The sequence below is a fragment of the Callorhinus ursinus genome, unplaced genomic scaffold, assembly GCF_003265705.2.
Source record: "Callorhinus ursinus isolate GAN/ISIS: 27379988/994484 unplaced genomic scaffold, GSC_fseal_2.0 scaffold4, whole genome shotgun sequence".
NCBI lineage: Eukaryota > Metazoa > Chordata > Mammalia > Carnivora > Otariidae > Callorhinus > Callorhinus ursinus.
This window is the reverse complement of record NW_027397066.1, coordinates 98181023-98206139: the sequence shown is the minus strand read 5'-3', so window position 1 is coordinate 98206139 and position 25117 is coordinate 98181023. Positions and strand designations below refer to the sequence as shown.

General features: G+C 35.4%; 1 protein-coding gene across 2 annotated transcripts in view; it reads right to left on the bottom strand.

Moving 5' to 3' along the window:
- Positions 1-13945, bottom strand: part of METTL14 (methyltransferase 14, N6-adenosine-methyltransferase non-catalytic subunit) — a 30646-nt gene extending 16701 nt beyond the window's left edge. The window contains exons 1-8 of one of the 2 annotated variants that reach the window (XM_073892183.1): positions 13800-13945; positions 10885-10928; positions 10290-10378; positions 9321-9408; positions 6330-6410; positions 5872-5959; positions 1735-1825; positions 380-521 (exon numbers count right to left, since the gene is read on the bottom strand). In XM_073892183.1, coding sequence (XP_073748284.1) covers positions 380-521; positions 1735-1825; positions 5872-5959; positions 6330-6410; positions 9321-9335 — 417 coding nt within the window. In that variant the 5' untranslated portion in view covers positions 9336-9408; positions 10290-10378; positions 10885-10928; positions 13800-13945. The remainder of the gene's footprint in view (positions 1-379; positions 522-1734; positions 1826-5871; positions 5960-6329; positions 6411-9320; positions 9409-10289; positions 10379-10884; positions 10929-13799) is intronic. The other variant, XM_025874099.2, reaches the window with a different exon arrangement.
- Positions 13946-25117: the final 11172 nt, after the last annotated feature.

Sequence of the window (25117 nt, the reverse complement as noted above, 5' to 3'; positions counted from 1 at the left end):
TTATCCATTATACTGTAAGTTCCTTGAAAAGAAATCATGTTTTTTTATATCTATATCTATTATACTCTAATGTTTACTAAAACTAAGCAAATGCAGAGTTATCAATCATTCTGGCTTTAGACTTTTCTAGCTATACATTCAAGAACTCTAAAACTGGAACCGTGAGTCTTCTACAGAGTACTTACTACTTGCTCAACTTCTGCCCCAAAAAGAAGAATCAGACCAAAGATAGTGTAATATTTGTCAGTGTACCCTGGATCTTCCATCACATTATATACTATATATTTACGATTCCTAAAAAGGTAGGAATATTTATAATCTTCTCATCAAATAAATATTCATTTGAAAAATAATTACAATGTAGAAAGTTTCATCATACATCATCCCAAGTCCAGCATTTTTCATTAGCAGTGATGCCAGTTTCTCTGTAATATTCTTCTAAAGGGGGTTCCAGAAGAATCACATCAAATTTAGGTGTCAGTTCTCTGATGTCAAAGGCTTCTATATCTGCTTGTAAGTACCTATTTGATTAAGGCATAAAAAGTGACTAAGAGATTTTCAAATACCTTACAGATGATAATGAAAGGAATTTCTTAAATATTACTAAACGCTATTTACAAAGTAATCATAAACTAATTAGTAAATACTTTTTTATGCAGGAGTATCTTTCTTCAGTATAGACACTAAACCATCTACCAATACTCTTCTCTAGAAGATGGATATAATCACACTACAAACTAAAATCATATTCCCCTATGTACATCGAGAATGTACTTCTCTCATTTTGACACTGAAAATCCATACTAGTATGTAAGTCTCTGAGCCCCATTTCATCCTAATCTGAACATTAGTTTTTTCTTAATTGTTAAGTTAGAAAAACTATTTGTTAGCTTTAAAATCCTCCCTCTAAAAAATTGTTTCTAAAGATGGGTGTAATTTTCTTTTATCAGTTTGTTTGTTAGTAAAACTGTTTATATTAATAGCCTTTCCTGGCTACCTAGTATAAATTATGACTAGCCTTTATTGAAAGGTTTTTTTACACATAGTATGAAAGTAATTTAAATATAAAATACTTTAACAGTTTTTTAAATTGGATGAATATTAGAATCTAATATTTTTCTCCACACACTCGGACTTCTTTGTGATTCTTCTAATCACTAACAGTATACATTTTAGCAAATTGTTAAATGTATAAAATGTTCAAAGTAAGCTAATGTGAATTAAGTAGATTCTCCAATTTCAAAGACTTTTTACACATTTTTGAAGAAAACATTATTGTGTTTAGCAAAGGTTAAAATGAATTTTCATAATCCAGTATGTTAAGAATAGTATCCCTGAATGCTGAGTTATAATTAATTTTTATTTTCTTCTTTTCCTTCACCTAAGTTTTCTAAATTTCCTTCAATAAATACACTGCTTTTTGAGAGGAAAAGTCATTTAAAAACATTTTAAGAAACTCAAGAATACAACAAACATGAATGATTTTCTAAGAAAAAAATTAAAGACACTTTAAGGAAATTGTCTAGAAAACTGAAAAAATAAAATGAAATGAGAGCCTACTAGTGTACTCAGCACTGGAAAGTCAAACGAATCTATTTTACAATACAAAAGAAAACAGTCTATTAACATTAAATAGGTGCTGAATTTTTTTTCAAACAGAAAGGCTATCGGATAAAAAGACTGCTATTTTAAGCTTGAGTTGGGAATAAAAAGTAACTGAAAAAACACACTTACATAGGAGGAGTGTTCGATTTAGCTATTAACTCATCTTTCAGCCTGATGAGTTCCCTCAGTTTAGGGTATTCTTCAAATCTGTCAGCCAAACCTGAGGACAAAAAATAGTAAATAATAAATTTCAATACAACTGAAGTTGATATCAGTGAATTCAAAGGTGATGAGCCCCCTCAGGAAAACAAAACAATACACAATTAACACTTTATTCTCGTGTCCTTTTAAAAAGTTAATTTTGAATATTTTAAGGTATTTTATATATACATTTCATATCTAATGACCCTAAATCCCACATGCAGGCAAAAACCCAGATGTTCCAGTCCAAATCAATAAACCATTTAATCTCTCATATTTAAGTTAAATTTGCTCACAGCATTAAGTTAAGCCATTCTGTTCTGAGGGAAAGAAAAGAACAACTGCCTTCTTCTACCATGTTTTCCCCCCTTTCTATTAGCTAAAAGAATTCTTTCTCCTTAAGAAGCTAGTGATTATTGAGGTTTGTACTTAGCTTCTTAAATAGTTATCAAAAGCAGAGAAAATGAGTATTTCTATTCTTTCTTACGATTACATATAGAAAGAAAGAATAGTTAGAGATGAGAGAAACACTGCTGATGATCTTAAATTAACTGGCTATGGCTCATGGACACAATCGTGTAACAAATCTAGTAAAGAAGATAATGAGTCCCTAATAGTAGACTACCTCTCATTTCCAAGACAAGTTGTCTTCTCTATGAGTATTTCTTGTATCAATACTTATAATTTTAAAGATTTCATATCTCCACATTATTATAAACCAAATCTCCATATATATTTTCAGGCTTAAGAACTTAAAAAACATATATAAGTCCTACAAAGGGTACTTAAAAACAGGAGACTCACTGTTCCCATGTTCTCAAAAATGTTTTAGATCTTTGAGCTCAGAAGAGATTTTAGGCAATGAATTATGGCACACTACAACAAGAACTAATGATGTTATGTATGGTGATTAACATAACAATAAAAATTTTAAAAAACTGGGTAAAAAAAAAAAGAAGAGATTTTAGGTAAAGCAGCATAATGCCTGTTAAACAACTGTAGGGATAAGTAAGGATTTGAATGTCAAAGATTCCTAAAAGCTTTTATTTGGTTCCCCCCCCACCCCAAGAAACATATTCCTAACAATATAAATCATATAAGCATCTTAATTTAAAAGCCAAAAGTACAGAGTAATAACTTTAATATCAAAGAGTAAAAGTGAAAGATTTTGTAAAGCCTCTTCAATCAGTGCTTATAAAACCAATTGCAAATAAAACAAGTTTAAAGACTTTACTATATAGTCAGGTTTTAATCACAGTAGAATTGGCTCTCACTCTTCTATAAAACAGAAAGTGCAAGTTTTTCTCAATCCGTAAGTTTTCTAAGTACTTTATCTTGGCTGTGGGGAAATAAGTATCTTAAGGGCAGAAAGGTGGATAATGAAATTCAGTTATACAACTATCATAAAAAACAGCTTTACTAAAGTATAACTGATATATAAAAAACACACGTATTTAATGTACACAATTTGATGAATTTAGACATAGGCATGCACCTGTGAAATCCTCACAGCCAAGGTAACAGACATATCCATTACCTCTAAAAGTTTTCTTGTGTTCCTCTGGGTGTGCGTGTGTGTGTGTGTGTGTGTGTGTGCACACACGCGTGTACATGTGTGATAACGCTTAAGATGAGCTCTACCCTTAACAAATTTTTAAAGTTTTATTGACTATAGTCAACAGCATTGCTGTATAGCACCATGCTATACGGTAAATCTCTAGAACTAATTCATCTTGCATAACTGAAACTTTATATCAATTCAGTAACACTCCCTATTTTCCCCTTCCTCCAACCCCTGATAACCACTGTTCTCTGATTCCGTGAGTTTGACTATGTTAGGTACTTCATAAAAGTGTAAGTATTAATCATATTACATATACTCTTTTAGGTACCTAAGTATTTGCATATTTGTTCCATGGCTGGCTTATTTCACTTAGCATTATCTTAACTTTTTATGCTACAGCTAAATTTTGCTCATGAAAACACTAATATCAGTTTCTACTTCAAGAGTAACACTGCTTGCAAGCAACACAGAAAAAATAAATCAGATGACAACAAAATTAAAATTTTTTCTGTGTTGTAAATTATACCATCAAAAGGTAAAAAGACAACCCACAGAATGGGAGAAAATACTTCCAAATCATATGTCTGATAAGAGACTTGGACTGAGAATATAAGTCTTACAATGTAATAATAAAAAGGCAAATAACCACTTAAAAAATACACAAAGAGTTTGGATATTTCTCCAAAGTAAGTACTTAAATAGCCAACAAACATATGTAAAGATGCCTAATATCATTAATCACTAGGAAAATGCAAGTCAAAGACACAGCGAAATTATCACTTCATACCCACCAGGATGGCTATAATTAATAAGACAGATAATATTAAGTGTCAAGCATGGGAAGAAACTGGAACCCTCATACACTGTTGGGAAGAATGTCAAATGGTACAGCTGCTTTGAAAAACAATTGTGCAGTTCCTCCAAAAGTTAAACAGAGAATTAACACATGACCCAACAATTCCACTCTTAGATATATGCCTAGGAGAAATGAAAGCATATGTTCACACAAGAATTTTACATGAATATTGATGCAGCACTGTTTATAACAGCCAAAAAGTAGAAACAACCCAAATGGATGGATCAACAAAATATGGTACATACATACAATGGAATATTATTTGGCAGTCAAAATAGATGAAGTACTGGCTCATGCCACAACAGCAACGACCCTTGAAAACATTGTGCCAAGTGAAAAGAAGCCAGTCACAAAATACCACATATTGTACAATTCCATTTATATGAAATGTCTAGAATACGCAAATTGTTAAGAGATAGAAAGTCAATTAATGGTTACTTAAGGTTGGGGGCAGATGAGGAGGAGGCAATGGGAACTGACTAGTAATGGGTACTGAGTTTCTTTAGGGGAGATGAAAATTACATTGTGGTGATGATTGCACAAACTGGATTGACTAAAAACAAAACAAAACAGAATTATACCCTTTAAATGGGTGAATTATATGGTAGATCAATTATCTCAATAAAGCTGTTTTTAAAAATGCAGGGGTAATGCCTTTGAGGGACTTATTAGTAGCCTGGACAGGGGCTGAGGGAAGAACCTCTGAGCTCGAGGATATCTTAATAGCAACCTCAAAAACTGAAAAGCAAAGAGAACAAAATCTGAAAAAAATAAAAAGTTAGGAAATCCAAGAACAATGGGACAACTACAAAAGATGTAACATGTGTAACAGAAATGCCAGAAGAACAAGAGAGAGGAAGAGAAGAAATATTTGAAATAATAATGACTGAGAACTTCTCCAAATTAATGTCAGACAACAAACCAGATCCAGGAAGCTCAGAGAATATCAAACAGTATAATACCAAAAAACCCCTAAACTTACGGCATATCATTTTCAAACTACAGAACGTTAAAGATAAAGAAAAAAATCCTAAAGAAATCAGAGGGAAAAAACCACCATGCCTACAGAAGAACAAAGATAGGAATTATATCCAATTTCTCAGAAATATGCAAGCAATAAAAGACTGGAGTTAAATATTTAAAATGTGTTGAAAAAACAAAACACCAGCCAAGAATTCTATACTCTGTGAAATTATTCTTCAAAACTAAAAGAGAAATAAAGACTTTCTTAGAAAAATAAAAATTGAGGAAATTTGTTGCCAACAGACCCACCTTGCAAGAAATGTTAAATTCTTTAAAGATAAGTAAAAAAATAATACAGGTGAGGAAATCAAGCCTACAAATGAAAGGAAAAGCATCAAAGAGGAAATAAATGAAGGTAAAATAAAAATGCAGGGATAGTCACAGAACCAAACTGAAGGAGGAAGGAAGGAAGGGAGTGAGTAACCCTGCTGGAAGGAAAAGGAGGGTACACTGGAAGTATGCAGAATGAAAACAGGAAGCCAGGAGAAATAATTTTAGAATTAGAAAAGCCAAGCCAGGAAAAATAATTTTGTTAGAAATAATCCACAAAATGGATAAATTACATGCATGTAATCAAGAGTCAAGAGTTAGCAATAGCATATTCCCAACAAATCTAACATACCTACGTCCCTGATGAAATTTTGAGGTCTATGTCCAGTGTCTACAAAATGTTGGCAGTAATCATTATGGGGATTTAAACTCTGCGTTCCCTAAAGAAAAAGTCAAAATTAAATTAAGAGCATTTACTCTAATGGCAGATACACTAACTCTGTACTTTACTTTTTGTTATGAGGCCATACAAAATAGTAGAAGTTGATACGTAGATTAAAAAAAATTATGAATATTTAAAAACACAACTAAAATGACAGTATTACTCTTTAGTAGCTACAGACATTGATACAGCATTATCTCATCCTAAATAGCCAAGTATCAAAAGACTATTTCAAGAATAATTTTAAATGATTTTTATTTTATAATAATTATTCCTCAATAACTGAAAAAATGTTGAAAATAAGTATTTAAAATTTTTTCATGCATAGAGCTGAAATGTGAAGGGTTATGATATGAAAATTTATTTACCTTAAGAAAAGTACTAGAATCTTTATAAATCTCTTCTTCATAAGGCAAATTCTCTTCTTCCTGTTGCATTTCTAATTCATCCTTGGAAAAGGAAGATTAAGTAGACATTTTATGTATAGACGGAATATTTTATGTACTTATGATACCTTGAGTATTAAGACTCAATATAAATATTTTGTTTTTTAAAGATTTTATTTATTTATTTATTTATTTATTTATTTATTTATTTATTTATTTATTTGATAGAGAGAGAGAGAGAGAGAGCACAAGCAGGGGGAGCGGCAGACAGGGGGAGAGGGAGAAGCAGGCTCCCTGATGAGCAGGGAGCCTGATGTGGGGCTCAATCCTAGGACCCCGGGATCATGACCTGAGCCAAAGGCAGACACTTAACCGACTGAGCCACCCAGGTGCCCCAAGACTCAATATAAATATTTCATTTCCTTAAGACATAATTTTTCAAATTATCATTAAAGTCAAACACTGAAGTCTTTGCATTCTTATCATTATCTAGTTATTTTTACAATAAATAAAAATTTCCTTTTCATTCTCATCAATACCTGTCTCTAACTACTGATTTTGTTGACTGAATTGTCTAATACTATTTATCTCATACTATAGATATTAGAATTTAGCTCAAATCATGAAAGACATGGCCACCAATGGGGCAATTTTATTTCTATTAAAAACCATATGAAACTACTATTTTTACAGATCAAAAATGTTAAAATACCAGGAACTGTATATGGTTAAATATACATATTTATATGATAATAAGTAAAATGATAATAAAATAATCACTTATATTTAAGTTGCATACTAGCATATACCAAAATGCAATGCACAAAACAGTATTTATGAGATTAGGAAACCATCACTGAACTTCCTAGAAACTTACTGAAACTAAGCATTCTCTTCTCTATTAAATATAATTGTACAACAATTAACTTGAAAGAAATGGAGATAGGTTTTTCGTCTATAATACTTCCTTTTCAACTAAATATTGCAATTATAAGTTTAGAAGTTGTGTTTTTTCCTTCGGCCTCTTTCAGAAACGGTTCTACATTATTGTCTAGCCCATGGGTTCTCAAAATATCTTAACTGTACTACCCTACCAATAAACATGGAATAACGCAACTCAAAAAAGACTCAAAATTTGATCCCATTATCCAAAGTTTCTGATACATCTACCTCCTTAGTCTTACTTAAGAATATTATTGTCCAGTGCTTACTAGGCATTATGCTTTATATCCATCACCTCTTACATTAAAATGAGGAAACTGAAAGATCTTAATTGAACTGATTAAGGACTACTTCATTTTATTGTGCTTCAATTTATGCATGCTGCAGATATTGCATGTTTTACAAACTGAAGGTTTGTGGCAACCTTGCATCGAGCAAGTCTATTGGGACCATTTTTCTGACAGCATTTGCTCACTTTTTGTCTCTGTGTCATATTTTGGTAATTCTTAACAAAATTTCTAATTTCTTCATTACCATATTTGTTACGATGATCAGCAATCTGTGATCAGTGATCTCTGATGTTACTATTATAATCGTTTTGGGGCACACTGAACCGTGTCCATACAAGATGGCGAACTTTATCAATTAATGTTGTGTTTTGATTGTTCCACCAACTGGTGGTTCCCCTGTCTCTCTCTCTCTCTCCTTGGACCTATTTCCTGAGGCACAATATTGAAATTAGGTCAATTAGTAACCCCACAAGTCCTCTAAGTATTCAAGTAAAAGGAAGAATTGCACATTTCTCACTTCAAATCAAAAGCTAAAAATTATTAAGCTTAATTAGGAAAGCATGTGGAATCTGAGACAGGCCAAAACCTAGGCCCTTTGTGCCAAACAGCTTAATTGTGAATGCAAAGGAAAATTTCTTGAAGGAAATTAAAATTGTTACTTCAGTAAACACACAGATGATAAGAAAGTAAAACAGCCTTATTTCTGATATGGAAAAAGCTTACTGGTCTGGACAGAAGATCAAACCAGCCACAACATTCCCTTCAGCCAAAGCCTAATCTAGAGCAAGGCCCTCACTCTCTTCAATTCTATGAGGCCTGAGAGAGGTGAGGAAGCTGCAGAAGAAACGTCTGAGGCTAATAAGGATCAGTTCATGAGGTTTATTCACTAAGAACATAAAAGTGTAAGGTGACGCAGCAAGCACTGATGTGGAAGCTGCAGCAACACAGAGGAAAGATCCTCCACCAGCAAAGATTAAAACTTGCTAAAAAGCTCAAATGAAGGCTGGCATTTTTTAGCAAAAGTTTTTTTTTAAAGATTTTATTTACTTATTTGTGAGAGAGAGAGAAAGCGAGCACAAGCAGGGGGAGCGACACGCAGAGGGAAAAGAGGGCTCCCCACCGAGCAAGGAGCCTGATATGGGACTTGATCCTGGGATCATGACTTGAGGTGAAGGCAGATGCTTAACCAACTGAGCCACGCAGGCATCCCAGCAATAAAGTATTTTTAAATTAAGGTATATAACTTGTTTTATTAGACATTAATGCTACTGCATTTAATAAATATAAGATAGTATAGACATAACTTTTATGTGCACTGGGAGACCAAAAATTTCATCTGACTTGCATTACTGCAATATTCACTTCATTGTGGTGGTCTGGAACCAAACCTGCAATATCTTCAAGGTGTGCCTGTATACATATGCTACTGACAATTATTGTAGAAAGTTTAAAATTGACCTTTTCATCAAATTTATTTTCCTGGATAAGAATCTATTATTGTAGGGTGCCTGGATGGCTCAGTGTCTGCCTTCAGCTTGGGTCATGATCCCAGGGTCCTGGGATTGAGCTCTACGTTGGGCTCCCTGCTCAGCAGGGAGTCTGCACCCTCCCTCTGTGTGCTTTTCTCTCTCTCAATAAATAAATAAAATCTTAAAAATAAAAATAAATTTTAAAAAAAGAATCTATTATTGTAAGGATTTATATTTTTCTTGACCAGAAAATTGCCCTGTCCTCTACTTGCCTTATATTCTTCCATTTTGTCTTCATCTGTCTCTCCTTCGTCCTGATACTTACGTTTTGCATTTGGAGCAGACGTATCGTAGGAAGCCCTGAAAATTAAAACTGAAGTGTTACACACAGATATAGAAAGATGTATAAATGGCAGCTATTAATAATATTAAATAACAGTTTACAGAAACAGAACAAGGCACATTTTTTCTGATTAAGTAGTATCTATTCATCCAGTTTATAAAATAAAAAAAAATCACAAAACCTGATTGGTAATTGTGTATTTTACATTTATGAGAAAGCAACCAAATCAGAAACTAAGCTTTTATAATGGATGTATGGCAAAAAGAAACTTCTACATTATATATCATTCTAATCTGTCTTAAGCAAAATTGATATTCAAATTAATAACCAGAATACTGAAAAATTCTAAGTGCTTTATGAACTAAAAAATGAATACCACTTTCAGGGCAAAGTATGTTTTCCCTCATAAGAATTTGTAAATAAAATTATTTATGGTATATAAGCTAATTCTTAGTCTAACATTCCATTTTCTAACTACTTCATGAATGAGAACTTACTATATTCAGAAAGTATTTCATAATTCATGAATACTAAAAACCAGTATTTCTGAAATCTTTATTTTGATGCTTGTCGTAACAACACACTTCATACCTAGGATTGTTTGTTTATCAAAACAATAACCAGGGGCGCCTGGGTGGCTCAGTCGGTTAAGCATCTGCCTTCGGCTCAGGTCATGCTCTGGGGTCTTGGGATCAGCCCATGTCGGGTTCCCTTCTCAGCAGGGAGTCTGCTTGTCCCTTTCCCTCTGCCCCCCCCCACTTGTGTTTACCCTCTCTTTCTCTCTCTCTCTCTCCCCCTTTCTCTCAAATAAATTAAATTTTTAAAAAAACAAACAATAACCCTTTCACAATATTAACATGTCACTAAAAAAAAAAAAAAAAACAATTATTCAACTGACCTGCAAGTTTCTCTTGTTTCAGCAATTTCTCTCTGCTCATCTTTGCTATTTAACACGGCACCAATGCTGTCAGCACTTTCTGCTCCCAACTGAGAAAAGACAAAAACCAAAAATTAGATCATAATGTACTGGATAGCCTTTCCAGCCAGTGTAGCAACATTTAACATATCAGGTATTAAAAGAAAGAAAACAAAAAAATCCCCAGAGAAACCAAAAAGCCCTAACTACCTCAGCAGGCAAATGGATTAATTACCTTGCAGGAAAAACTAGAAATACCTTGTAACAAAACCATGTTAATTAGGAACAAATCTGAGAGCTAGCGAGCATTTTATACTTCGTTATATTTTGAAATTAAGGCAATTTCAGCCAATCCTCTACTTTTTAAGTAAATAATAAAACACAATTTAGTAACAGTAGCAGTAACAAAAAAAGCAGCTAACATATAGTTTATATAGGGTGGTAGGCATTAACACTTTGCGTCCATCAGCTCATATATTATATCTTATGTATCCCATGCTGTAGTATCTATCCAGTTTTATTCAAGCCAAGTCTTTATACAATGATTTATAGACACAATACTGAATTTTAACAATACCTAAAAAATGGTAATGCAAATTCCGTTTGGCAGTTGGGGAAATTCTGCAAAATACAACAAAAAACTAGTTGAGATAAGCTGGCTACACAGAGTGGGATCAGTTCATGGAAATCTTAAAAGCCAAATGAACAATTGCAGAATGCAATTTATAGGCTATGAGGAACAATTTAATATTTTTAAGTACAAGAAGCGCACGAGGAAATCTGCCTTAAATAGTCCCTTTAGCTCAGGAAAGGGAATATACTAAAATATCAGAGCAAGTCCCTAGCCTTGATCTTAAACAATTACCACTGCCTTGGAGTGCCTGGGTGACTCAGTCGTTAGGAGTCTGCCTTCGGCTCGGGTCATGGTCCCAGGGTCCTGGGATCAAGCCCCGCATCGGGCTCCCTGCTCAAAGGGAGGCCTGCCTCTCCCTCTCCCACTCCCCCTGCTTGTGTTCCCTCTCTGTCAAATAAATAAATAAAATCTTTAAAAAAAATAAACAATTACCACTGCCTTGTTTGCCTACTTCATGACTCCCCAAAGGTTTCTCCAATGATAAATCTCTTACACTATATCAAATGTTCCTGATATTTTAACTCTTCCAAATATTTTCTTGGAATTTCCAATTATTTTATTTTACACTTCAATTCTTTTACCTTTACTTTTGTTTTCTTCTCCCCAAGTTACATGTAAGCTCCCTAAGGAGATGAACTCTGTCTTCTTGGTATCTGTATGTTCAGCAGCTTGCATAATGCCTGACACAAGAGTAGATGCTCAGTATTTGAATGAACCAATTAGATATCCTACTACATTAGAATACAATGTATTACAATAGAAGTGCTTTAAGTCAAAATTCTCACAAAACTGTGGAATGACTGGAATAAGTAAATCATAGATTTTCCATTACAGAAGCACTAAATATATTATTTTAATAATTAGGACAATTTGGTATCATTCAAAAGCATATACGATTTTTTTTTGGAATAAAGCTACAGCTAAGTAAAAAGCAGGTGTAAGTTGCTGATGTTTATATTCTGTATAACAATAAGTAATATAAGTAGTGTACTCAACAGTAAGGACAACAAAAGCCAGGTGGAAGAAGATCCTTAGCCAGAGAGATCAAGATCTCTCTGATAGCTTTCATTACAATGTTCTGACCTGAGCTGTGCTACAGTGGATGGACAGAAATCAGAAAGGAAGGAGGACAATTTTTTAAAAATCGTAAAGTATAAATTGCACAAATCACATTCGGGGGAGTAATCTGTGTTGTTCATATGGAGAAAAGCAATTGAAAGAAAGGCTGAAATTAGTTGGTAAAGTGGAGGTCTGTCATTGATTATATCAGACATCCTTACCTAAGTGGTATAGTTCCTAACCAACTAGAAGACTAGGGAGCAGCTAGCGTACTGGAAAGAGCATGCAAAGCCTAAAACTGAACCTTGCAAACTTACAAACTTTGTGGACTTCAGCATGTAGCTTAAATTCTTTTGAGCCCTACTTTCTGCATCTATAAGATGCAAATAGCATCTGACTTGTATGACTGAAGATAATGTATATAAAAAGCTTAGCAGTCTTGATTCATTGAAGGTACTTAATAAACAGGACCCATTATTAAGTTTTATGCATTATGCAAGCTTTTTTAGGGTAAAGACTATGTATACTTTTTATACATAGCTGAATTGCCAGTGGCTACTAGGCCCCCTGGTATATAGTAAGACACAAAAATAACTATTTATGAACGCATTTTAAGTCAAAGAATTCAAAACTCAAAAATAAGAACCTTACTTGGTGGTAACAAAGCTACTGAGTATTTTGAAGACAACTTGATAAAAGGTGGGAAGAAGAAGGCTTGGAAAAGATACCTGATTTGTCCCAGATCCTAATGGCAGAGGGACAGAACAGATCTGATTCCAAAGTCCCACATTTTTAACACTATACCACAAACCTTTCCATCAGATCATAAGAGTGTAGGTTTCAAATTTTCATTTACTAAAACCAAGATTCATTACTGAAAAAATAACAGTAAGATGCCTCATTAAAACCTCTTAGTATTTTCTCCATCACTTTTACTGATATGAATGGTAGGATGTGAAACACAAACTCTCTCAGTAGAGGTGTACACCTGCATTTTCTGTATGTGTACTCTCCTGATCAAGTGTAAACTTACACATGAGAAGCAGTGAAGACAAGCTTTGGAGACACAAACTGGGTTCAATTTTCTGGCCTAGCGGTGAGTGACACGGGCCAAAAATTACTTAACCTCTCCAGACTCTGTTTCATTATTCAGTAAGTGAAGTTAATGATACCTATTTGAAGGGTTTGCTGTGACTGATACAGAGTAAGAATTCACATGTTAGCGGTGGGTGATGACGAAGATACTGTACTCTGCACAGCGGACTGCAAACACACAAGATGCACAAACTAAAATTTACACTCAGGCTACTTCTAATGCAGTCTTTAGACATGATCCCAAAGAAAACACTATAAATCTATTTCACAAGGAAGCCACAATATCAAGAATTACGTGTTAAGAAAGGCAAGACAAAGAAGACCATTTAAATAGTTTAGAGAAACAAGGGATAACAAGTCACTCTTCCTTGTGTGAACTACGGTAATTTATTTACAAAGACCAAAGCTTTGTATCCCCATAATTGAGCCCTGCGCCAGACACTTGGCGCGCATTCCATAATGGTTGCTGAAGACCAGTCGTGGCGTTCGGTTTAGCAACACAACGACCGCGGCACAGTATGGAGAATATGAGGCTTACTGCGGGAGTTAAGAACAAGAAAGGCCGGCAGGCCTAGGGAACAGGGTCGCGGAACCAGGAAAGTACGCACCGCAGTGGGTAGGCAAAGACAAAGAAGAAAGGGGGGGTGGGGGGGGAAGAAGGGAACCGCGCACGCGCATTCTCGATTCCTCCCTGGGCCGCGGACCTGCTGCGCAAGGAGCTGTCGCCGTAACTTCTGGCGCTCCCGGATCTCCTGCAAGCGGCTGTCCATGTCCCAACTCCTGCTTCCCACTGCCCCCAAAACCTGACAATTAGCGGATGAAAAACCACCCGATTTTTCTTCTGAGTCTGTCGAATACAAGATTCACCGGAATCTTCAAGCACCGGGTATCCCTCAGCCTTTCCTCAATAGGTTTCCGGCGCGGCCAGTATCGGCCCCACCGAGCCCGGAAGTCCCACCTCCTTCTGGACGCCCGCGATTTGACGCTACCTGGAAGGGACCCAATGAGGGATGTTGTGGCGGCGGAGCGGGCTCTGAAGCCCTTTTGCCGCCAGGAACGGCGTCTGTCAAAGCCGCTCCAGAGCGGACCCACTTCCTGTCCTCTCGCTTGCCCTCCCTGGGGTCATCAGCCTTCTTTGGTGTATCAGCGTTGTATACGAGGTGTGGACCGTTTTGTAGATTCCCTTTTCCATTAGTTCCCCAGTTGCCAGTACTGACGGTTTAAAAATTGCCAGAATAGCAGTTAGCACTTTTTTACTGAAAGCACAAACTCGGACCCGAGTGACACGTTTGAACCCTGGACTGCCCTTTACGAGATGAGTAGTCTTGGCTAATCACCTCCGTGAGCCCCGGGTTTCTCATTTGTAAAATGGGTTATAAAAGTGCCTACGTCACAGAACTGTGAAGATTGAAAGAATAAACAGAGCCTGGCCCATAGTGTCATGGAGGTGTTGATTAAGATTTTTATTACTTGAGTTTCCCTTCAGACAGGGAACAAACCATTGCATTTGCCTGTGCTCCACACCTCACAAGCCCTTGAGAAGTTTCCTATTTTACCAAAATGCCACATGGATATGGCAAATGGAAAAGTATATGGATTCTTACCTTTAGGGAAGTGGGTGGGTGATAGTAAAACGTGGTCTTGGTTCACGTCCTGGACGACAGAGGCTAGGGCCACTTTTTGTGTTTATACATTTGTGCCTATACATTTGCCTTAGCTGGAAATAACCCTGGGATATAGAAACAGCCTACTGAAATGAGGGAGGGTGCGGGTGAGCCGGGCACAGCCGTGATTCTCCTCTCTTCATAGAAAGGCAGTAAAGACCGGTCTTAAGTTACTGCTATTATTATCCACCACATTTGTTGTCTTATTCCAAATTCAAAGTAGCAGAAGTAGACGAAGACATCATGTTGCCTCAAGTTTAATTGGAAATTGTGGCAAGTACTTACCAACATTAGTAACAAGTCTTTATTCTTGAAACTTAATAAATCCTCCAGATCAAAACCAGGTGACTCAGACTAGGCCAAAAGTGGGCAGGGATAGATTCTACTAATTATCATGTATTTCTCAAGAACTAGCTCTGAAAGGCAATTTCAAAGGAGTTCTAAATATCCCTTGAGTAATGACAGCACTATTTCAAAGTATGTTAACCTTCAAGGAGCCAGTACGTTAAAAGACAATACTAACTTGTACAAATGAATTACAGTGTTTCTTTAAAAATCAGTTGCATCTCCTGCCAATCATGTAAGTTGAGTACTGATTTGAACTATTTATCAGGATAGGAATAGGCATTTGTTCATTCAAATATTTAGTCAGCATTTTAAATGACAGTTACTGTAATAGACCCTAGAGTTTATCAAGTCTGTCAAAGAATAGAAACCAAATAAGTCAGGGGTTTTTTTGTTTTTGTTTTTTTGTAGTTTACTTTTTTTTTCCTCCTGGTAAAGCATGGTGTAGTTTATTTGCCTGTGGTCTTTGAGCCACACACTCACCTAAACTCTGCTCTGATGATAGTTGGCCTGAGAGTCTACAGACTACATTTCTCAGCCTTCCTTGTCAAATGGCTTTCTGTATGATTCTCCCAAGAAGAAACACAGGCAGAAAATCATAAGGTGGAACATTGGAAGGCTGTTCTTTTCTCTCACTTTCTGCATCTGGTATCCAGGAAGACATCTGTGCCCTTTAAAAGTCCCAGAGCCAATTGCAGCAGCCCCTGCAGTGGTCCTGTCTTCCCTTTTCCCATCCTCCTGTAGCATCCTCAGCAGTGAGTTTGCACTCAGACTTTAATACCACCCCCACCCTCTGTTCTACCAGCTCTAGGCCTGGTAGCCACTTCCAGCAATTAGGAATTTCTAATTTAATCTCACCTTCCCCTTTTGCTCTTCTAGCCTTCAACACTTATGTCAACATTTCCCCATAGCAAATGCTGTTTAGAATTTTTTTTTAATGATTTCTCTTTTCTTGCTGGGCACCCAAACTAATAAAGATGCAAATGTGTTCTACTTTATGGTATTTGCAAAACCATTGGATTCCAGTAGAAGGTTGTAGTTTTTACAAAGGAAGTGTTATAACTCTGAAATCTGTCTCCCAACCAATGAATTATAAAACACCAGACCCCATCAACTCACCTGTAGAGTATTGCACATGCCTGTCAGTAACATCTGTTCATCATGGCAATTGTAAGGGTCACCAGGGAGTGTGTGTTGTGGGGAAAGGAGGAAGAAGAAATTTGGAAAGTCTCCACATATAATTCATACTCTTTGAAAAAAATTTCACTTCTAGGTACTGATTTTAAGGAAGTAATGATAAATCCATGTAACATTTATATATCTCCTCCTAAGCTCCTTGAGAATGACTTCAAAATCTATATATCCAACTGCCTATTGTATATCTTACTAGAATGTCCCTCACAATCTCAAACTTAACAAGGATATAACCTAAATTCATCATCCACCCCTGTCCTCTCAAATATATATATATCCCACTCCCCTGGAGTTTCCTATTTCAGAGAATAAGATCAATATCCACCCGTTTTCCTAAATAAGAAGCACTCTGTCCCTCCTTCACCCTCCATATCTACTCTGACTGTAGCTCTGTCCCTGACCCCAACCCTAACACAAACACACATACTAGTCTTCATTTCTGCAACTACAGTCTAAGTATGATGTGCATCCTGGTTCATATCCTAATTGCCCTACCATTTTCCAGTTTATCAAATTCTTCCTGGAGATTTTTGGAAAATTATAATTTTATCATTTCCAACTCTCCTCAATGTCTATAGGGCAGGACTGTACAGTAGAACTTTCTATAATAATGGAAATGTGCTCCTTCACTAACCAATATAGTTGCCACTAGCCATATGTATTCACTGCGTATTTGAAACCTGGCTGGTGTACCCAAGAAACTGAATTTTTATTTGATTTAGTTAATTAAATTTAATTAATCATATTTGGCTAGTGGCTACTCTATTGGACAGCACAGGTTTATGTTCAAGGGGATAAAAATCTACACCACTTAGCATTATATGCTGAGCAATACTCTGCCACCCTGCCCAGCTTCATTCTGTTCTCCTTTGTAAACCCACTCATCCAGGCATATTAATGTTTTTGTCTTTTTTCTCCAAACATGCCTTCTTTCTTGTACATTTTATGAATTTATAATTGAGTAAAAAAAAGTCTCAGATAAAGAGTCTCCAAAATGACTTTTTAAAAAATACAACATTTGGTTAGTAGAACTTTTTAGGAAACCACTAAAGGTAAAATGAATGTCAGAATCCGCTGATAACTTCTGCTTTCTTCCAGTGCCTTGTAAAGAACACACTCAATAGATGTTTATTGGTGAACCTGTTGATGAGAGCTAACTCTCTCTAACTTATCTGAGCTTTGTTGGAAAGATTGGTTGTGAGTAGCTGTGTTGGGGAGAAATAGGAGACTGCCAGTTAGTATTCTGCATCTACATCATTGTTAGGAATTCATTTATGGTTATTAGGCGCAGAAAGTTTCTAAGTCTATTTTTGTGTGTGTGTGTGTGTGTGTGTGCTCAGTAGCTAAGATCTGGTGTAGCTGTGGCACAAGAGAATATTTAATAAGCCTTGTGTGTCAAATACGTGGACTACATAAGAAACAAGGATGAAGATTGTTTATATCACTTGTCAATAGATTTTTTAAAGGGTATTGTGATTACATTAAAATATCTTAAAGCATTGGTTTCCTAGAATATAAAGTAAGAAGAGATATATTTCAGAGACTATATGTCATTATCAAATGGAAATGCATAGAAAATTGAGTACATTTGATTCATTTGGGGAATTTGCACAAAATATCCCTTTTGTCTTTTCAAAATGACCAAAACTGAGAGGAAAGTGAGAAAAGGCAAGGTGAAAATAGTGAAATAATAGAGACTACATAATGTCAATACATTTCACTGAATAGATTAAGAAAACTATTTAAATGTTGGTTAATATAATGCTAATTTGCTGTATTCTTACAGAAAATCAGTTCTGCTAGAGAGCACAGAATGGGATGGATGAATCTCATAGGATGTGGTAAGTATAGATAATGAGAAAGCAAGTAGATTGTGAGACATAGGCAGAGTTCATAAGATTTGCTAAAAATAGATACTAAGTAACCTGAAAGATGTAAAGCTAGATAGACTAGGTGAAATATATGATAGAACAAGCAAGAGTGTTGTTTATAGATGGAAAGGGATGGAAAGACCAAACCATGATCATGCCACCTCTAGGCTGACAACCATGTTGTTGTCGGATCATTGAACACAATGGTCCAGAAAGATGTCTTGAGACATCTTCAGTCTCTCATTTAAGTAGCAATGGGACAGGACCTGTGGGCAGAAGGAGTTACACTTTTGCTCTATAAAGCTGGTGGTTATATGCTTAGTGTTCAAGGGGGAGGGGATGTGCAGGGCATATTAGATCACATGTGTCTTCTTCGAATTTCTACTTATAAAATTACTTTCCCAAGATTTCCCTAGGGCTTATCATTCAGTTCAATATTAAATATTGTCAAGATGTACAGGCAGTCATGAGACCCTTTAGGAAGGTAGCAACCAGCATGTATTTGATCCTTATTGAAACTGTGCAGGCTGTAGGGCAGCCTTCTGGGCCAAAGGTGGAATTTTTCTGCTTCTATCCCTCATCAGTGTCACCCTTACGTGGGCCACCCATGGCCATATTCTGGACCCAAATGTACTCTACCTAAGAATTGCTGATAATATCTATAGCTGTTGGCTGTTGTCTAATTGGCAAACTAAACCTATGGCCAAGAATATTTGCCACTGCTTCTCTTTAACAGAGTAAGTACCTATCATTGGCCCCAGGCACCTTCTCTCTGTTGACCTCCCTGTCTAAATGTCAGTCTGTCCCCAGGTCATCAGTGAGGAAGACTAATGCAGCAGACACACACAGAGTGAGAAAGGGAGTGCACACATATGAACATTGCATAACTTGGGATTCATGGAGTGTAGTCCTTCCCATTTGTCCCATATCCTAAGTGTGGTAATTTACCCCATCTCTTTCTTTTTGCTATAAAGGGATGTGTGATTTGAGAATCTCTGGTCTGTGAGCCTTCTATTCCATGACCCCTGGGATAGCTTGGCTTGTAGTGTACTTGGAGGCTACCATTGCATCAAAGTAATTTCCCATGACATCTAGAGGAAACTTAGAAAGATAACAACATGGAGTTGTAGAGCATAAGCTAAAGTGGTGGAAAAGGGGAAAGGAAGGCAATCACAAATTGTATCCATTATATACTAAAAGACAAAAATAGGCAAGTAAAGGGCAAACCAGAAGATAATATGTGGGAAAGATTCCTTTTTCCTGAATTGATTAATGGAAAAGAGAAGACAAGAAAAAGGAAAGACTCAAGATTTTGACAGCATTGTATATAGACCATTGATAACCAGTTATACTTTATTTATCAATGTGACTAAAATAACTGTGTCAGAAGTAAATACAACAAAGTTCAAATGAAGGGAAATGAACTTTCAACAGGTGGACTAATTCCATAAATTATTATTGTTATTTTTTTTAAGTAGGCTCTGAGCCCAATGTGGGACTTGAACTCTTGACCCTGAGATCAAGACCTGGGCTGAGATCAAGAGTCAGATGCTTAACTGACTGAGCCACTTGGCTACCCCAGAAACTCTTTTTAATTCACTCTACATAGTATTGCAGTAGTTTTTTTTTTTTAATGCTTGTTATATTTGAAAGCATTTAAGCTATCAAAAAGAAAAGAAAGAGTCTTTAAAAATACTTATAATTAGGAGGAAATGCATATATTGCACTACTTTCTATAAAAGATTTTATTATATCTGCATAATTTCTGAAATAGTTCCTGTAAATCAATTCCTATTTAAAAACACTAAAATTACAACTATTTTAAAGATCTGTGAGATAGAGGACTTGCTAAGTAAAACATCGCTTTGAAATGAAAGTAATTTATTCCTAATTTATCTCTTTTATAATTCATTTTCTTTAACAAGTCACTGTGTCTGTATGTATTACAGAAAATGTTGAGTTAAAAACTTGTCTAAGTGAAATATATATAAGAGCGTGTAGGATTTTCTCTAAGAAAATTACCATAAAATTACTTATATAGATGAAATTGTTTCTGAAGCAAACACTTCATGGAGCTTATTCTGTGGTTTTTAAAAGAATATGAAATTTTGGGATGTAGCTTATTCAAACTAATAGCCTCAATGCCTTATGCTGTTTTTTAATATTTTACAACTTAATTCTTACTTTGAAGTTGAATATTCTCTCCCTCCAAAATTGAAATGTTAAAAACAATTAGAAAAAGAAAGTGCATTCTGTGATGAATCAAAAATAAAACCCACATTTATTTTTTTTAAGATTTTATTTATTTATTTGACAGAGAGAGACACAGCAAAAGAGGGAACACAAGCAGGGGGAGTGGGAGAGAGAGAAGCAAGCTTCCCACAGAGCAGGGAGCCTGATGCTGGGCTCGATGCGGGGCTCGATGCAGGGCTTGATCCCAGGACCCCGGGATCATGACCCAAGCCGAAGGCAGACACTTACGTGAGCCACCCAGGCGCCCCTAAAACCCACATTTAAAGAGAAGCTGATGGTATAATATCATCAAGTCCTGATTATTTTTTAATGATCTACTTGGGATTTTAAGTATATCATTTTATAACCAAAAAAATAAAAGGTAGAAGATCTGTTCTCAGAATTTACAAAGTACTACTGAACATTATACAATTTTTAAAAAGTTATTATTATAAAGAAAGGCACTATTGTAGAAATTTGAATAAGAAAAATACTAAAAATTATTTTTGTAACTTTATGCCAAACTACCATAAAGACAGATTTAGTTGTATACATTCTTTAAAGCATGTGACATATTTTTGTTGCCAGGTCAAATATTGTAATTTTACAATATTTGGAATTAAATTTCTGAATTCCATTTTTTTTTTTTGAGAGAGAGAGAGAGAGAGCACACAAGCAGGAGGGAGGGGCAGAGAAGGGAGGGAAAAGCAGACTCCCCACCAAGCTTGGAGCCTGATACAGGGCTCGATCCCAGGACCCTGAGATCATGACCTGAGCCAAAGGCAGATGCTTAACTGACTGAGCCACTCAGGCGCCCCTAAATTTCTGAATTCCAAAGAATTAAGTTTCAAATGAATATGAAAAGGCAATCCTAATAAAGATATTAAAAGCAAATTATGGCTAACATGCTAAATCTGTTTCATATTATAAATGAGTGCATCCAAAAGAAATCACTGGAGTTGCACTTTATTCTCCATTCCCAGCATTCTCCTCTGGGCATTTGTGTCAGATGACTTAGGAATGTGCAGAATTCATAGTTCCTGGCCAGTTATTGGTTATTCAGAATTCTCTCTGATTTGAATTAGCTCTGTTGTTTCTTTTCTCCCATCATTTATGGGTCATATGTACAATAAATCGAAGTATGTTGATCCTAATGAAATTTAGCAGAGAAAAACAGCTTTGGCCATTGGCCACACAAATTTGAAAATCTTTACTCAGGGGAAAAAAACGGACACTTTCTCATCCTGGATAGGAGCTAAATTCTAACTTAAATTTCCAACTGTAATAATTTTGCTATTCTAAAGGCTCGATCTTGCATATGATAAAACATTTCTCTCAAGCCAAAATGTGCAGTTTCACATTTGCAGTACTATATTCCTGCTCAGTAAGTAAAATAATTCAGAAAAACTGGAAATCATATTATGAAGAAGCAACTGTGCCACATCTATAGCTAAGTCTAGATTGGTTTTTGCTGAAAACAGATATTCATAGTAGAGGGAAAATTACATAATTCTGCACACATGTGTATATACATATATGTACATATGTATATATGCAATAGTATAATTTGGAAAAATTTGCTTAAAATATATAGGAAGATTACTTTATATTTAGAATACTGAATAAACAGGACTTGTAGTGTACATTCATCAGACAAATTAATTATTTTTTCCATTACCCTTTCTGTGAGGCTGCTTCTTCCTCAGCCCTGGATGAAAATTTAAGCAGTCTTCATGTTTTTTCTGGTCATTCTTAGATATCAGCAAGAGTTATGTGTTTAAACTTCAGTCTCAGTTTAACCATCACAATATAAGGTCAAAATTTAAATCTAGCTTTTGAGTTTAAGACTTGTCTCCTTGCCCATCTCCAGGTGAGTTGCAGGCCCGAAGCTACCAGTCCAGGAGGTAGAGAAAGGAGAGTACAGTCTGATGCTTCTTTCTTTCTCCACAAGGATGCTCCAGCTCCATCTTGTTTAGGCCTGCAGTCTGTCCCAAGGTTGGAGTGTGGGGACAGAGGGGATTTAATAGAAGTGGCTTACAAGAAAATTTATGACTAAACTAGTACTGTCTTCATGATCTAGCTTTGGCACTTTCTGGACTTGGTAGATGTTTAAAATGGACTCTTTCTCATGAGCATTTTCATGGGTTCTTCCACTCTCCATGTGGGTTCCAATACAAGATGCCTCTCATCCTGCTGGTCCTTGGCTTTATTTACTTACTTAGCTTCTTTCTGCAGAGGACTGTTCACCTGTCTTGGTCATGCTTTTGGGAATAACCTAAAAAGACCCCGTGCTGGCTTTCTTAAGTGAGTGGTCCACATTTGGTTCATGGGAAAACCATGTTGTTTGCCCCCAAGAGACTCTGGGAGCAGTATTTTACTGCCGGAATTCAGGAAAAGCAGAAATCCTGTTACACAACCACATTACCCCTTCTTATCTCTGCCCCCTAAGCAATTAGCCAGCCGTTCTCTAACGTTTTGGATTTCAATGGAAAGAAACACTTCCATGTCCCCCAGACCTTAAGTTCTCCCAGTGGTCTTCTTAAAGTCTCTTCTTTTTTAGGGTGAAGAGGGACTACTGTCTACTTTTCTTCCTTGAGGGGAAGTCTGCTATCACAATATAACAACAATGATTACTGAAAACTTTCTCCTCCAGTCTCTACTTCTCAATCATTTGAGACTATTAAAGTTGTTCAGAGCCTTACAGCCAATTACCCTCAACTTTTTTGTACAAGTCCTTACAGGGTGGTTATGATCTTCACTTTGTAATGTTGAATTTACTCTTTTGGGGTCCTAGCCAAAACTTCACAAGTCCTGTTTTACATTAACTGAAAGATGTCCTTTTATATATGTAAATTAAGTTTTTTATATATAGTAAACATTTTATTTTGAGATAATTATAGATTCTTATGCAGTTGTAGGAAATAATGCAGAGAGATCCAGTGATCCTTTATCCATTTCCCCCCAGTGGTAACATTTTGCAAAACTACAATACAACATCACAACCAGGGTATTGACATTGATAGAGCATTTCCATCACCACGGGGTCCCTGTTTATATTTTTATATATTTATATTAATTTATATTATCATAATTATTAAATTAATTAATTTGCCCCCACTTAAAGGTAATCTACCAGAGCAGGGCCCTTGCCTATCTGTCACATCTCAAACACCTAGCACATGGGGTCACTCAAGTAATACTGATTAAATGTTGAACACTTCCATTTCTTTTTCAAAAACCGTATTTCCTTTTGAGTTTTCAACTGCTGGTAAATTCAAAATGTCCTCAAAGGGGACTATTTACAATATTGCTAATTACTTAGGGGAACAAAGAAGAGTGAGTTCTGATTTCTGATCAATCCAACTCATAGTATGTCCTTTATTCAAGTTGCATGAAGTGCACAGACATAATGTAGAACCAAACGAATCTCAAATATATCTTGATTCTAACTACAAGAGAGGATACCAGTATTGTGTTGTCACAAGCTCCAAAAACTGGAAATTCCTATCCTTTGGCTTTACCAGTAATTCTGTGATTTACCATGGGCAAGTCTGAACAGGTCTTTACAGCTTAGTTTCTTGTTCTGTTCAAATAGTATAACACAGGCTGACCTCATCAAGATGCTATGTTAAACAGTTTCTATTTATTACAAGTACTGTGTGATTTTTGTGTCTATATTAGTGTGGAGCACACATTTATTATATGATGGTATCAAAAGACTTAATGCCATGAAGGATGCCATATTCTTGAAGATACTAGAAGGATTATCATGCATATGACAAATTAATTTTGGGAATTGTGTCAAAAGACAAATTTGGAATTTAGCTAGACTGAAAAAATTGTCTCAAAAAATTTTTATTGTGTTTTTAGAATAAGACTCTTAGAAATCTCAGAATAGCCTCAAAACCTTAGTAGAAAATCAATGAACTATACCTTATAAACTTTAAACTTATAAAGTTTATGTGTGTATATGAATATATAAATAGAACTTTGCAGACACATTCCTTATTTGAAATGAAAAAACTTTCTGATATTATTAGTATTCATTTACTTGAGATCCTGTGAAACTCAACAAAATAGTAGAACTGGGAGAAGAATTGTCAACTTATATATGATGTAACTCTGATTCTGAAAGGATGATACTATTAATCTTTCTCAAAGAAATTGGAACTTGAAATGTATAGTTTCATAAGGTGCATTGTATGGAATTTTTGAAAGGACTTTAAAATATCAAAAGATCCTTATACTTACCTTAAATAAATGTAATTTATTTTATGAAATAGTTATAAAAATATAAAAATAAAAATATAAAATTTAAAAAGATATTTAAAATTCCCAAACTGTGAAAATGACTAGCTCTGTGACTTGGATCAAGTCATCTAACCATTTTGTATCACAGATTCCTCAATTACAATTCAAAGGCAATGAAATAATTAAGTAGTTCTCAAACATTTTGGTGGAGGATCCCTTTACACTCTTAAAACCGGGGACCTCAAAGAGCTCAATTTATGTTTGTGAGGATTATACCAAACATTATTTTAACAAGATTAGAAAAATTTAAGACATCTATTCATCAAAAATAACCCATTTTATTGTTAGCATAAATAATATATTTTATGAAAAATAACTATATTTTCCAAAACAAAAACATTTTTTTGGAAAGAGTGGCATTGTTTACATTTTTTTTAATCTGCTTAATGTCTGGCTTAAAGGTTG